Source organism: Eublepharis macularius, chromosome 1 (assembly GCF_028583425.1).
Source record: "Eublepharis macularius isolate TG4126 chromosome 1, MPM_Emac_v1.0, whole genome shotgun sequence".
Taxonomy (NCBI): domain Eukaryota; kingdom Metazoa; phylum Chordata; class Lepidosauria; order Squamata; family Eublepharidae; genus Eublepharis; species Eublepharis macularius.
In genome coordinates, this window is record NC_072790.1 from 129,837,704 (window position 1) to 129,851,207 (window position 13,504).

General features: G+C 42.0%; 1 protein-coding gene across 2 annotated transcripts in view; it reads left to right on the forward strand.

Moving 5' to 3' along the window:
- Nucleotides 1-13,504, forward strand: part of ESR1 (estrogen receptor 1) — a 365,081-nt gene that overhangs the window by 161,625 nt on the left and 189,952 nt on the right. For both annotated transcript variants that reach the window (XM_055003067.1, XM_055003122.1), the window contains exon 3: nt 2,709-2,899. In XM_055003067.1, coding sequence (XP_054859042.1) covers nt 2,709-2,899 — 191 coding nt within the window. The remainder of the gene's footprint in view (nt 1-2,708; nt 2,900-13,504) is intronic.

The following is a 13,504-nucleotide window of genomic DNA, read 5'->3' on the forward strand; positions in this document are numbered from 1 at the left end:
ATTGGTTATGCGGACAAAGAAAAAGAAATGGTACGTAAGGCCAAAAGGAAAGGGCAAAAGAGACCAAAATTAGAAAGGAGTGAAAATCAGTTGAGGAAGAATGAAATGCAATAATTTGAGAACTGAGCTGAGGTTAAAAGCAAATCAGTACAGGCAATGAATAGATGTGGTAAATTAACAGGAGAGTTTTAAAGTTATGTATACGATCAAGTTAGTTTTGGGTTCACTTCTGGATTATTTGCTCATCATAAGCTGTCAAGCTAGCTCCACTGCATGTATTGGAAGAGTTCTAGCTCCTTAAAAAGGGGAATAGAGGTTCTTTAGACTACCAGTATATTGTATGGCATAATTGCTCTTAGACTGTACTATTTCAGATTAAATAAGGGATAGGGGATTAGGATATGATTATGGTTAGCTAATCTTACAAAGTTTAAATGGTATCATTTCTTACATATGCATATTTCTTTAGGAAGGAAAAATGAAGCATATGTAATTAATAAGATGAGCTAAAGAGAATTCAGTATAATACTGATAGAATTAAAAGTTTTGGATTTTTAAAAAAAATTAAACATTTTTTTCAAAAAACAGATAATTACTTGCATTATTGTATCCTTATAAAAGAAGAAACCATTATTGTCCAAGTCCAAGACACCTTTATTGCTATTATTTTCCAATTATGGACTTTTTGGGCCTTAGTGGCTCTCAAAGTGGATTATAATAACATCATGATGGAAAGGATCTAGTTTGATTTATTGATCAACCAAATGGTTTTAGCCACTCAATAAAATCATGATAAAACAGGCTTGGATCATAAGCAGCTTCAGCAGAAAGGTAACGTCCCTGTCTTTCCCTTTGCTCAAGAGCTGTCTTTGCCTCTGAAACTTGTGCTCCTGTGAGTAGTATGGGTGGGAATATAGGGGTCTATAGCGCAAGGGCAAATTGACAAAAATTGCCTTCCCCTCCTCTGCAGACAGAAACGCTGTTCAACTGGCAGTACTTCAGTTACAAAGATGAAACAGCAGTTTAGCATTCAAGCCTTGTTCATAAAAAATTCATTTGTGGACAATCCCATCCCTTCCTCATAACTCTGTGCTGTCTCCAAGTGCACCATTTACTGTTTTGTCCAGAAACATACTAGCAGTTGCTTAATAGTAAAAATATCAATGACTTTCCAGTTTTCTGCATATAATTTGTCTTACAGTCATTTGTACCATTCTTCTCTATCCCTGCCAGTTTCGTCCTGTTGTTCTATAGTAGTGGAACTCTATTTTAAACAACTCTACTTTAAAGATGTAATGCAGTTTAGGAAATCATAAAGGACTACTGACACACAGGGTGTTAACATATGAATGGAATGAGAAACTTTCCAGAAATGTTTAGGTCTAAAGATCAGGAGGTACTGGCAGATTCAGTCTAACATTGGGTGAAGAAAGCTGAGAGTGGGAGAGCAGTCTCTGGGTATTTTGACCTTGAGCATGGGATTATCCATCTGTAGGATATGTTGCAGCTTCTCTTCACTGTCTCCCTCCAAAAGAGATAAAGAACAAGAAAAGGGGAAAGTAGAGAATAACATTTTGATTCTTAAAATATGAAAACAGAATTTTTGGTCAAGGTCACAGGAATTATCATAATGCTAATTGTTCAGTAAATCACTTGATTTTTTATTTGGGAATTGGTTAATAATGAGTCAAGGTATCGCTCTCTCCAGCTTTCTGAATCACACTGGAGTGAAATGGTTTGAAATGGACTTGTAGAATTTCTAACCCAACCGTCTAGGGTCATCCATTGATTGGTATGATTAAATGCTAATTTAGCAAAGTAATAAAGTATTGTAATGCTAAATCCCAGTGTTGTCAGGAAAAACATAAGGTCTTTAAAACAACAAGAACAACTACAACAGCATTTGATTTATATACCACCCTTCAGGACAACTTAATGCCCACTCAGAGCGGTTTACAAAGTATGTCATTATTATCCCCACAGCAAACACCCTGTGAGGTGGGTGGGGCTGAGAGAGCTCCAGAGAGCTGTGACTAGCCCAAGGCTACCCAGCTGACTTCAAAACCTGTAATCTATTGCTTCAGGACATGACAGTATAATCTGGGAGACAAAAAACAAGGAGTTGCAAAATTCCTGAAAGCCCATGGAGGCCAATTCTCTTTGTCAGATCTGACAAAGAGAGCTGTGGTTCTCGAAAGCTTATGCTACAATAAAGTTGGTTAGCCTTAAAGGCGCTACTGGACTCTACTATTTTGCTTTTAGTTCAGCTTTGTGCTTAACACCACTCTCCCTGGAACTGTAGGCCAATCTTAGATGTTATAAGAGACATGGAGCTCTGTATCTCCTTACTGTCTATTCCTTGTAATGTCTGAGACAAACAACATGAGACATGACATCATCATGCTTTGCATTCCTCCCACCACCAGCAGCCCAATTTGTGAAGCATGGGAACGAACAGTGTCACTGACAGTCTGTGTTATATGTTACAAGGAAGAGCTTGTATAAGAGACAATTAATATCAACAGAGTTAGTCTGTGCCCTGTTCTCAACCTATGGAAAAAGCACAACTGGAGCCTTATTTTGGAATATGAATGTTCTCAACATGCAAACAACAACTGGATTAGATACTGTCTGTTTTGATATTTTATGTTTCAAGTAAGTGCTAGTCTTTTTAATGTTAGTGAGTTCACTCAATATTCATTTTTCAGGCCCGGCTCAGATAACAGACGTCACAGTGGCAAACAGCAAATGGCTTGCTCCAGTGAAAAGGGAAGCTTGTCTATGGAATCTGCCAAGGAGACCCGCTTCTGTGCTGTGTGTAATGACTATGCTTCAGGCTACCACTATGGCGTTTGGTCCTGTGAGGGCTGCAAAGCTTTCTTCAAAAGAAGTATCCAAGGTAATAGTGTCCAAGTTAGCCAGTCTAATTTGCAAACCAGTAATTAAGGGGACATATCATTATAAAAAGACTGGATTCAAATTTGTAAAATTTTATTATTATGTATCTGATTATCCTGAATTACATTTCAAATTACTTTGTGGTAGTTAAATTGCTCTTTAAGAACAATATGAAAAGGTTGTGAATTTTTTAAAGTGTCAAATCTTCCATGATTTCAAACACTTTTGATGTTTATGCAGTGGGTACATCATGTAGGTAGCCTCAAGTTTGTTAAAGGTGGAGTGTTCAGGAGGAGGGTTTGTGGCTCAGGAGTAGAGCCTCTGCTTTGTGGCTCACAGGTAGAGCCTGTGCTTTGCATGTAGAAGGTCCAAAGTAGAGATGGGCACGAACAGAAAAAAAAACTGAACATGATGTTCGTTGTTCATTGCCATCCACAAACAGGGACTCACGGACAACCATGAACATGGCCCTGTTCATGAACATGTTTGTGGTTGGCTGTTCGTGGGGGCCAGCAGGCTCTCCTCCACCTATCATCCAAGTCAAGAACCCTACTGCACCACTCCCATAAACCTGACCTGAGCAGGCACCAGGAAAGGTACCAATAATAAATAATAGCTTGGCCCAGAACCTGGCAGCAGCCCTGGAACTTGAAGGGCTGCTTCCCTATCCCTAGCCCACCACACACAAAGAAAATTCAAGCTCCAATGCACTCTCTCTATCAAAATGCCAACAGCAACTGTCTCTCCCTCTCCACGGTCTGCAAACTAAGCCAGAGCTTAGGCCCCCTGCTCTTTGCTCCCTTGTAACAAATTTGAAGCTCCACACTTGAAAGGAAGACCTGCCTATCAAGCTAATTAGGCTTAGATTGGGGTTTCCAGGGCAACAGCAGGAGTTCAGACAGAGTTCAGACAATCCCTGCCTAAGTTGCCAAGGGAATTGATTACAGGTGCCAGACTGTCTGGCTTGACAAACAGCAGCGAACAAGGCTTGAAACAACCACCTGTTCATTTAGAATAGGGCCTCACAAACAGCTTGTTCACGAACAGCAGATTGGGCAAACCAGTAATTAAGGGGACATATCACTATAAAAAGACTGGATTCAAATTTGTAAAATTTTATTATTATGTATCTGATTATCCTGAATTGATTTTTGTTTGTTTGTATTGCTGTTCGTGCTCATCTCTAGTCCCAAGGTCAATCCCCAGCACCTTCATTTAAAAGAATGAGATGGTAAATGATGTGACAGACCTCTCACTGAGATCCTAGAGAGCCATTGCCAGAGTAGACAATGCCTGCTTTGATCGTCTAGTGGCCCGACCCAGTGCAAGTGAATTCCCAGTGCAAGAGAAGCACTTCTGGCATTTCACCTAATTAGGCACTGAGAGAATGAAGTCATCTCCTCTTACTCATAGATGCAGAGATGCAGAGTCTCTGTATCAGGCATCTGACGAAGAGAACTTGATTCTCGAAAGCTTATGCTAAAATAAAATTGGTTAGTCTTAAAGGTGCTACTGGACTCTTTTTGATTTTCCTCCTACTCAGACATTCACATTTCAGAATACATAAGCTGGGTCTCTGGTCCTACCCTGTGTTCTATATAACAGTGCCACATGTGTTGCAGGTTCACTTCCATTCCCTTCCCATGTGTGGTGCCTGATTTGGATAGTGACTGTGGCATGCATGAAGGAGGGGTTTTAGCTGCACTGTTTTTTCAACCAGCTATTTGGCCGTAGAGCAAATACACCACAAAACCCCCTGGACTGTATGTAGTCAGGAAAATGGTGTAGGGAAAAGGCATACGTGCATACAACAATAGCAATCCAAAACAGGCACCACACGTCCCAGTATTGAGGAGCACCTGCAGCTCTCATATAACTTTTATAGAGGACCCAGACTGGGACCCAGAGTCCACATCTACTCTTTAAAGTGTCTTCTCTCTATACTCCATTCCCCCCTACAGTACTGCATACACTTTCAAAATGAAAAAATCACATTTGTATTGCTTTATCTGGCTCTCCTTTTGTGATTCCCCAGAGGAGTGTTCTCTGTATGGCAATCCATCCCATCAACCTCTCAAACTGACAATTCAAATGTAATGTAGCTAGTAGCTACTGACCAATTCCCTTTTAAAGTGCACCTTTTGAACAACCCCATTTCATAACCAATTATCTCACACAATTATCTCTAAACATTGTCCAGTTCAGATATTTTTTTATTTTCTGGTCAGAATGCATTCTTTTTATTTATTTATTGTGATTAAGATGATACTTTATAGTTGTCTCCAAATAGCCGAGCAAAGAAGAGTCTTATAAACAACCAATTTTTGTGGGATAAGTGTTTGTGAACTCGAGTTCACTTCATTTGATGCATTTAAATGGGCCTTAGCTCACAAGTCAATACTTGAGGTTTCATCATGGGTCTCTTTAAGGTGACATATGACTCATTTTTGTTTCACTGTAGTTAATACCTCTATGGAATTTTTTCTCAGATAGAAGAATGCTGGCTAAATGAAAATTTTGTTTTTCAGGAAAACATAATTTTTGTTTCAAAAATCTACACTGTATTTTTCTTCCAAAACAGAAACAAAGGTTTTAAAAAGGCATCCTGCTGTGTCTTTTTCTTTTCATCTCTATTGTGTGATCAAAATCAAGTTCCTAGTGAAAGTGCCTTAACTTTAAATCTTTTTTCCTCTTTCAAAATGGAAACTAAACAAGCATGAAATTTCAGTGACATCTATTTTAATTGACTCTCAAGTAACTTGTGGGCACAAAGCGTTTCCTTCTTTTGCTTGTTTTCTCTGTATAATTTTTAAACTGAGTGTTAGAACAAAATCTCTCTCACACAATAACTCTTGTCACTGTGTTAGGTTTATACCTTTTAGTTTAGTTAAATGCACCTGTTAGCATTCAGCTGAAGACCTTTCTTCTGCATGAGAAATACTGGCAGGCTAAAAGGACCAGGGTCCTTTATAGACCGGAGTTAGCAGTAAAAATCCTGAGTTGCTGTATCTCATCAATCTAGTTAATATCCCATCTCTAACCAGGATTGCTAGGCTGTGCCCGCACTGGTGGGAGACCGGGGTGGGTGGGGAGTTATATGAGGGTGCAATGGAATCTAGGAATCATTGGAAGCTCTATGGTAAAACCATGTCATTATTCTAGGTCCCAACTCCAATATTTAAACCACAATTAGAAGTTGTTGATTAACTACCATTCCTGCCCCCACAACTCGCTATTAAGAGATCCATGTAAGAGGGTTGTGTGATTGTTGCAGATATCAGTGATGGGAAGAGACAATATGCATTCTGTTTCATTTAGGGTGATGGGTGTATAATTTGTTAAAAAATTCCTTCCAGTGTAAGTTGTTCTCTGATGTATAGCATGGGTATTTATATTATAGCTCTTTAACAGTACTGGGCACAAGAATGCTCACTCCTGAGAACAAAATATGTTTTTATTTATTTTATCGTATTTATATTCCACCCTCCCCGCAAGCAGGCTCAGGGCGGATAACAACATTAAAACATTTAAAACATTTCATTAAACATTAAACATAAAACATTAAAAACATTGTATAAAGATATTAAAAATAGCAGCACTCTTTTCTTGGTGGCGGCAATATCGTTGATTACAGAAAGTGCAACAGTGCAATTGAACATGGCAGCAGCTTCAGAACAGTGGTGGGCAGCTCTCATAGGGAGGGGAGTAGATGTTATATCCTCCAGCCACTGGAGGCCCAGCCTCAGCCATAAGCCTGGCAGAACAACTCTGTCTTACAGGCCCGGCAGAAAGATAGTTAGAGCATTTAGAGCTTCTGTACCACAGTGGATAAGAGATTGGGCTGCAAGTCAACACTCTGTTTATTTGAATCCCACTACTGCCATAAGCTCAGCTGGTGGCCTTGGGTAAGCCACTCTTCTCAGCCTCAGCTCCCCAGCTGTATTGTGGAGATAATAATAACACTGACTTTGTTTACCACTCTTGATTGGGGCAGTAATCTGTTTAGAACAATGGTATATATGCACAGTTATTATTTCAAATTATCCCAACGTTCTTTTTTTTTTATCCTGTCCCTCTAGATCCCCCCATTCTTGTGGCTTCAATATTTGAGGACATTTCTATGTCTACCAGACTGATGTGGAACACTGTCCTCTTCTTTTCTTTGTATGTATTACCTACTTCTCTGATCAGTGAGAATTTTCTTGGGCAGCACTTCCCAGGTTTAGCAACCCTTCCTTTAAAGGAGAGTAGAGACATTGGGTGTTTTTACTACAGTGTTTGCTTTATTTAACAAACATACAGGCAGGGCCTGCACTTTAATTGAGGTGGAGCTGGCCCCCACCTTGGGCGCTGAACTCTGAAGAAGGTGCCTTGCCAGCTCTCCAACAACCAGCGTTCCCTGCAGTGTGCACACTCCTCTCCTCTCTTGGTGCAAGGCATTTTTTCTGGAGTGCAGAAGGGCAGCCCTGTCTTTCCACTCAGGTGGGACATTTCTCTCTTTGCCCTTTCCCCCCTCCTCCTCTCACTCTCTCTCAATTTAAGCCTTGGGTGAAGCTTCTGCGAGCAAGAGACACTCTAGCTGGCTGGGGAGCAGCGAGCTCCAGTCTGACTTTTTGTTCCCCTTGCTCCCTCCTTTCTTTCTTGCTTCCCCCCTCCCCCCATGTACTAAAAGGAATGACAGGAGGATTGCCCGTTGGAAATAGTAGGAGAGGCTTGAAGGCCTATTGGAGATAATGGGAGCCACGGATGCCCATTTACTTGCCTGGGCTCCATTGAAATGCATCACAACACAAAAAAAGTTGCAAAGTGTATGTGGAATGGATTTTCCATAAAGGTCTCTGGGATCAGATGAAATACTCTGGGAGTGGAATGACAGCCCCCAGAGTGCAATGACTGTCCCTAGCTATAGAGTTTGTGCTCCAGGATCAGAAGGACAGGTTTCAGATTGGAACGACAGTCCTTAGAATAGGCTCAATGCTCTGGGACTGGAAGGACAGCCCCCAGTGCAGTGCAATGATAGCCCCTGGCAGTAGAAGAAGCATTCTGGGACTGGAATGACAGGCACTAGACTGGAAAGACAGCCCCTGGGAGTAGCAGAAGTGTTCTTGGACTGGAATGACAGGTCAAAGAATGGAACAACTCCTTCTGGGAATAGGGTCATGGCTCTGGGATTAGATTGACACCCCCTGTCATTCCACACCCACTGCCATTCCAGTCCCAGACCACTGATTCTTCTTCCACTCTGGGGCCGGTGTTGATAGATCAGGATGGGTAGCTGTGTTTGTCTGTAGCAATAGAAAAAAGCAAGAGTCCAGTAGCACCTATAAGAGTAACAAAATTTGTGGTAGAATATGAGCTTTCATGAGCCACAGCTCACTTCTTCACTACTGGACTCTTGGTCTTTTTTTTGTGTTGTAATGCATTTCAATGGAGCCCATGCAAGTAAATTGGCATTCCTGGCTCCCATTTTCTCCAATGGGCCTTCAAGCCTCTCCCATTATTTCCAATGGGCAATCCTGGCATTCCTTTTAGTACACCCCTTTCCCCCTCCCTGGCTGGCATCAATTCTACTTATCACCTTTCCTCAGGCTTTTTTTTGGGGGGGGGGGGGGTTGCTGCTTTTGGTGGAAAGAGTGGCTGGTTGTGTGTGCACCACCACAGAGGAAGGAGGAAGTGAGTTGACACACACACAATCCCCTTTCAGTCCCTGTGCGACAGGTAGGAGCAAATCACTGTTGTTGGGCTTAAAGTTGTTGTTTTAAATTCTATTACTTTCCTCCTCCCTTCTCCCTTTCGTTCTCCCTCCCTCTTGCTATTCTCTGATCTCAATGCTGCTTCCCCTTCACTCCAGCAGAGCAGCACCCCACACTGCGCCCCCTCTTTATCACTTTCCTTCTCTCATTCTGTAGTTTACATATATCACCCCACCTTCCCCCTCTCCCTCAATAGTTTATTTCAATATTTATACCCAAGGGTGGGGGGAGAAGGATGAGCATGGAAGGTGGTTCCCAAAAGGGATCTCTGACAAAGGTGATCAATATTTAAAGGCTTGGAGAGGGTCAAAAAGAGAAGGCTTCAGCTCAGTCTCCCCCTTCCAAACATCTCTGTCCTCCAAGCCTTCCTTCTACTGCCAAGAGTCTCTGGGTTCAGAGAGAGGTGGGAAGAAAGAGAGAGGAAACTTTTACACACACACACACACACAGTTTCTGCTCACAAAATAGATTTTGGCGCATAATAAGAAAAACAAAGATTGTTGTTATTCTCACACTTATTTAAAAATTAAAATTAAGAAATAAAAATTAAATTAAAAATGTAAAAAGTTTCAGGTTTTGTGCTTTTCATTTTTCCTACATTTCTTCTGTTTTTTAAAATTGGTTAGTGTGTGTGGGGGTGCAAGTAGGTATCTCGCCTCCGGTGCCAGAAACCCAGGTAGAACATAGCTGGAAGAAAAGAAGCACAGTAGCCAGGTCCCAAATCACAAAGTACATCCTTTTGTTCACCTTTCATATCCCAGCAAATTCAGTAGAATTGTTGAGATTTGCTGTTGGTGACATGACACTGCCTCTAAAAATGCTGAAGATACACTGAAAGATGAACGCATCATTCACTTTAGCTAAAGCATCTGAGTATCAGTCTTCTGGGCTGCCAGAATATCATGAAGTAAGAGTCCTGTCATCATTTTGCTGCATTCGAGAAATAGGGAAAGAAGGAAGCTTTCAGCTGTTGCATGTGGTTCTTTTTTTCAGTTGTTGATTGAGTTATTGGTTGAGAACAGGAACTTGCTAGGGTAAAGATTAGTTCAAAAAACAGGAAATATTACTTGCTAGTTGTTTCCTTTTAAAGTATTTATCCTTTCATTGTGGAAAACCAAAATATGAATAATTCTAGGCGTGAAGATAGTGGATTACCACCACCATATCTAATACACCACCATATCTAATACAAGCATAACGTGGTTGCAGTCATGCACACAGTCAGTAGTGGAGTTAAAAGCACAACAATAAAAGCTAGCATAGCATCATGGGCAGACACAGCTTCCCAGCAGCAGCTATACCCCTGTATTAGCTGCACATTTAAAATACAAAATTAACTCATGACAATAGCAGAATTACTCTGTGATGTTACATAATACATACACAACTGCTACTTAAAATATACAAACAGTCAGAAAGAGATCACAGTCTCCCCATCCTCAAACTCCACCATTCCCAGGCTCTACCCCCCAAATCTCCAGGAATTTCACAATCTGCAGTTCGCAGCTCTATAACTCAGGGCTGTTACTCTTTGGGGAAACCAGACAACAGACAGAAATATCTTAAGGGTCCCTTTGTGTTCTTCAGTGTGTTAAGCTCATAATACACCCTGTCTTCCTTCTCATTAGACTCCTGTGTATTAGAGGGCTTTTATCCATATTCAGTGATACCAAAATGTGCCCTTATTTGGAGCTTTAGCCTAATGAATAAGCTCTTATTAGCATAGAAGAGGTCCAAGTTTCATTCCTGGTTATGATTTCCCAGTGGAAAGGACTGAAAATAGTATCAGGTCAATAAGAGTGAAACATGGTCAAATTTGTGCTCCAGATCAATGCTTTTTTCCTCAGTCCCACTGATTCCAACCAATCAATGTCAGCTGTTTATTGTTCCAGGGTACGTTTTATCCATCCTATTTCCTGTGCAGTAATTATCAGCATGCCAGGAGGATTTTGAGCTTATTTATTTATTTATTTATTTATTTATTTATTTATTTATTTATTTATTTATTTATTTATTTATTTATTTATTTATTTATTTATTTTTGCATTTGTACCCACTCTCCCAGCATGAAGGTTCAGAGCAGCAGACAACAATCAGACACATTAAAATCCATTATATAAAAATTACATTAAAACATACATTACATTACATAAAATCATAAAAATCATACAAATCAGTACAAGAGGCAATAACTTTTCCTGTGGCCCATATGCTGAAGCCCAATCAGATAAATCCTGTAAATCCCATGGAATGGGTGATGGTATGCTTGTTAGGAGAGTTGGCAGACAATTGGGAGGAGCAGGGCTAGATTCTCCTCTCAACAAGAAATGGGCTAAAACGGCTAAACAAGCAGCCCCCACTCAACCGTGTCCTCAACTGTATGCCTGGCAGAACATCTCTGTCTTGCAGGCCTGGCAGAAAGATAGCAAATCCTGCTGGGCCCTGGTTTCCACTGACAGAGAGTTCCACCAGGTAGGTGCCAGGACCGATAAGGCCCTGGCTCTGGTTGAGGTCAAGTGGGCATTCCTGGGGCCAGGATGGAACCTGGTATTGCAGAGGGGGGAGGGGGAATGGGAAAAATTTAGTGGCTGTGGGTCTTCAAGTGGTCTATATGCTAATCTCTTTTCTAAGCGAAGTCTTAGTGGGTGAAGTACATACAGTACCATGCTTTAAAGCATCCTTTTGTGTTGATTCCCCTTCTTTTCCTTATATGGGTGAACTGCCCTTGTATCCCTAGTCGCAGGTGTGAAGTGGAAGTTACTGGTGGTGAGTATCATGTCAAAGAACTGTAATGGTTTCAAGAAATCAAGTGTTAATCTGTTATTTAATTTTCTTACTAGTAACAAAGTCCGTAGTGGGAAAAAATACAACGGGCTCTAGAAAGGGGAGGGTGGGCAGGCAGGCATTCTCTCCTCATATGTCACTGATCCCGGCCAGATTAAGGCAGGGAGGCGGGCATGGCTACCTCCTCTGCTCCTGATCCCAGCCGGGAGAAAAAGGGGCAGGTGTTGCCTCCTGTTCTGCACCTGATTGCAGCTGGGTGAAGGGGGGGGCAGGCATTGCCTCCTGCTCTTTGCCTCATTCCAGTCAGGTGAAGTTGGGGGGGGGGGCATTGCTTCCTGCACCATGCCTGATTCTGGCAGGTTAAACAGGGGCAGGCATTGCCTCCTGCTCTGTACCTGATCCTGGCTGGGTGAAGGTGAGGTGTGGGAATTGCCACCTGCCCCGCTCCTGATCCATGCCAGGTGAAGTTGGGGTGTGGGCATTGCCATGTGTCCCATGTCTGATCCTGGCCGGGTCAGGCATTGCCAACTGCTCCGCTCCTGATCCGAGCTTGGTAAAGGGTGCAGGCATTGCCACCTGCTCTGTGCCTTCACCCAGCTGGGTGAAGGCAGGGTGTAGGCATTGCCACCTGCTGATCTTGGCTGGGTGAAGGGGGGAGCAGGCATTGCCAGCTGCTTTGCTCCTGATCTGAGCTGGGTGAAGAGGGGATGGGCATTGCCACCTGCTCCACTCCTGATCCCAGCAGTGTGAAGGCGGGGGGGGGGATGCCACCTGCTTTGCTCCTCATCCCAGCCGGGTGAAGGCAGGAGGTGGACATTGCTGCCTTCTTTACTCCTGATCTCATCTGGGTAAAGACAGAGGATTGGCATTGCCACCTGCTTTGCTCCTGATCCCTGCTGGGTTAAGACTGGGGTTGAGCATTGCCACCTGCTCTGCTCCTTATCCCAGATGGGTGAAGGTGGGGGGGGGTGGGCATTGTCACCTGCCCCACACCTGATCCCGGCTTGGGCTTCCCACCATGGCTCATTCTCTGGAGGTCTGGCTGCCTTATCTGGGCTTCCCTCCACACCCTCTGGAGGTACACCAGGGTAGGAAGTGAGTTGTCTTGAATACGCTTAGCCTTTTATATAGTAGGATTCTTGGCTGTTAAGTGATTATTGTTTGTGCAAATAGCTCCATTACCAATGTTCCCATCACTAAAGCCCCTACTTATGTGTTCCTAGTTCTGGGTCATGGGGGCAGAGTGACGTGGCTGGATAACATGCTGTAATATTTGAAATCTGTGTTTCTTAGCTAGATCTGATACTCCTGGTGTTGTACAATGATTGGCTGCAGTATATGTTGGAATTCTGTCCTCCATTGTGGCTATGGAGATGGAAAGAGAGGAGATTGGTGCTTATCATTTGGGGCTTTTGTTTGACTTTAATAGGAAAGTTTCAAGTTATGTCTTCTTTTGCGGGTATAACTGCAGAATTTAGGGACAGAGCCCCCTGTTAGTAGGCTTTTCCTTTTAATTAATAATTGTCCTCCATCATGCTAAGTATCAAGTTTTGAGCATACTGTTCAAAATGTCAATATTTTCTCCAATTTCTCATTGTATATCTGTGGGGCATTTTAATAGTTGCTGCAGTTGCTGTCTTTACGGAGCAGCCAGAAATACAAACATACTCAATTAATTTTGTTGACATCTCCTTTCCATAAAAATTACTTCGGGAAAAAGGACTGTCATAAATATCACTTGAACAACTGCTCTTGTATGACTGCCTCTTACATTTGGAGTGTAAATGGTCATTTAGCTTTAGTTTTTCTCACTTTGAGCCACATGGAAAAATAAAATCACATCTGTGGTTGGAGTGTTTTGAGGGTTTGCCCAGAAAAGAGAGGAAAATATTTTAATAACCTAACAACATTCTCCAAGAGTTTTGCAAAATGAAACATAAAATATATAGGATGACCATATTTTCTTCTTAGCTTCCGATTCTGTAAATTTAGCACTGGAATATTTATTACAGTAAGAATTTCTGATATTCTGAAAGGACATGTTGACTGAACCTGACCCAGATGCTGAA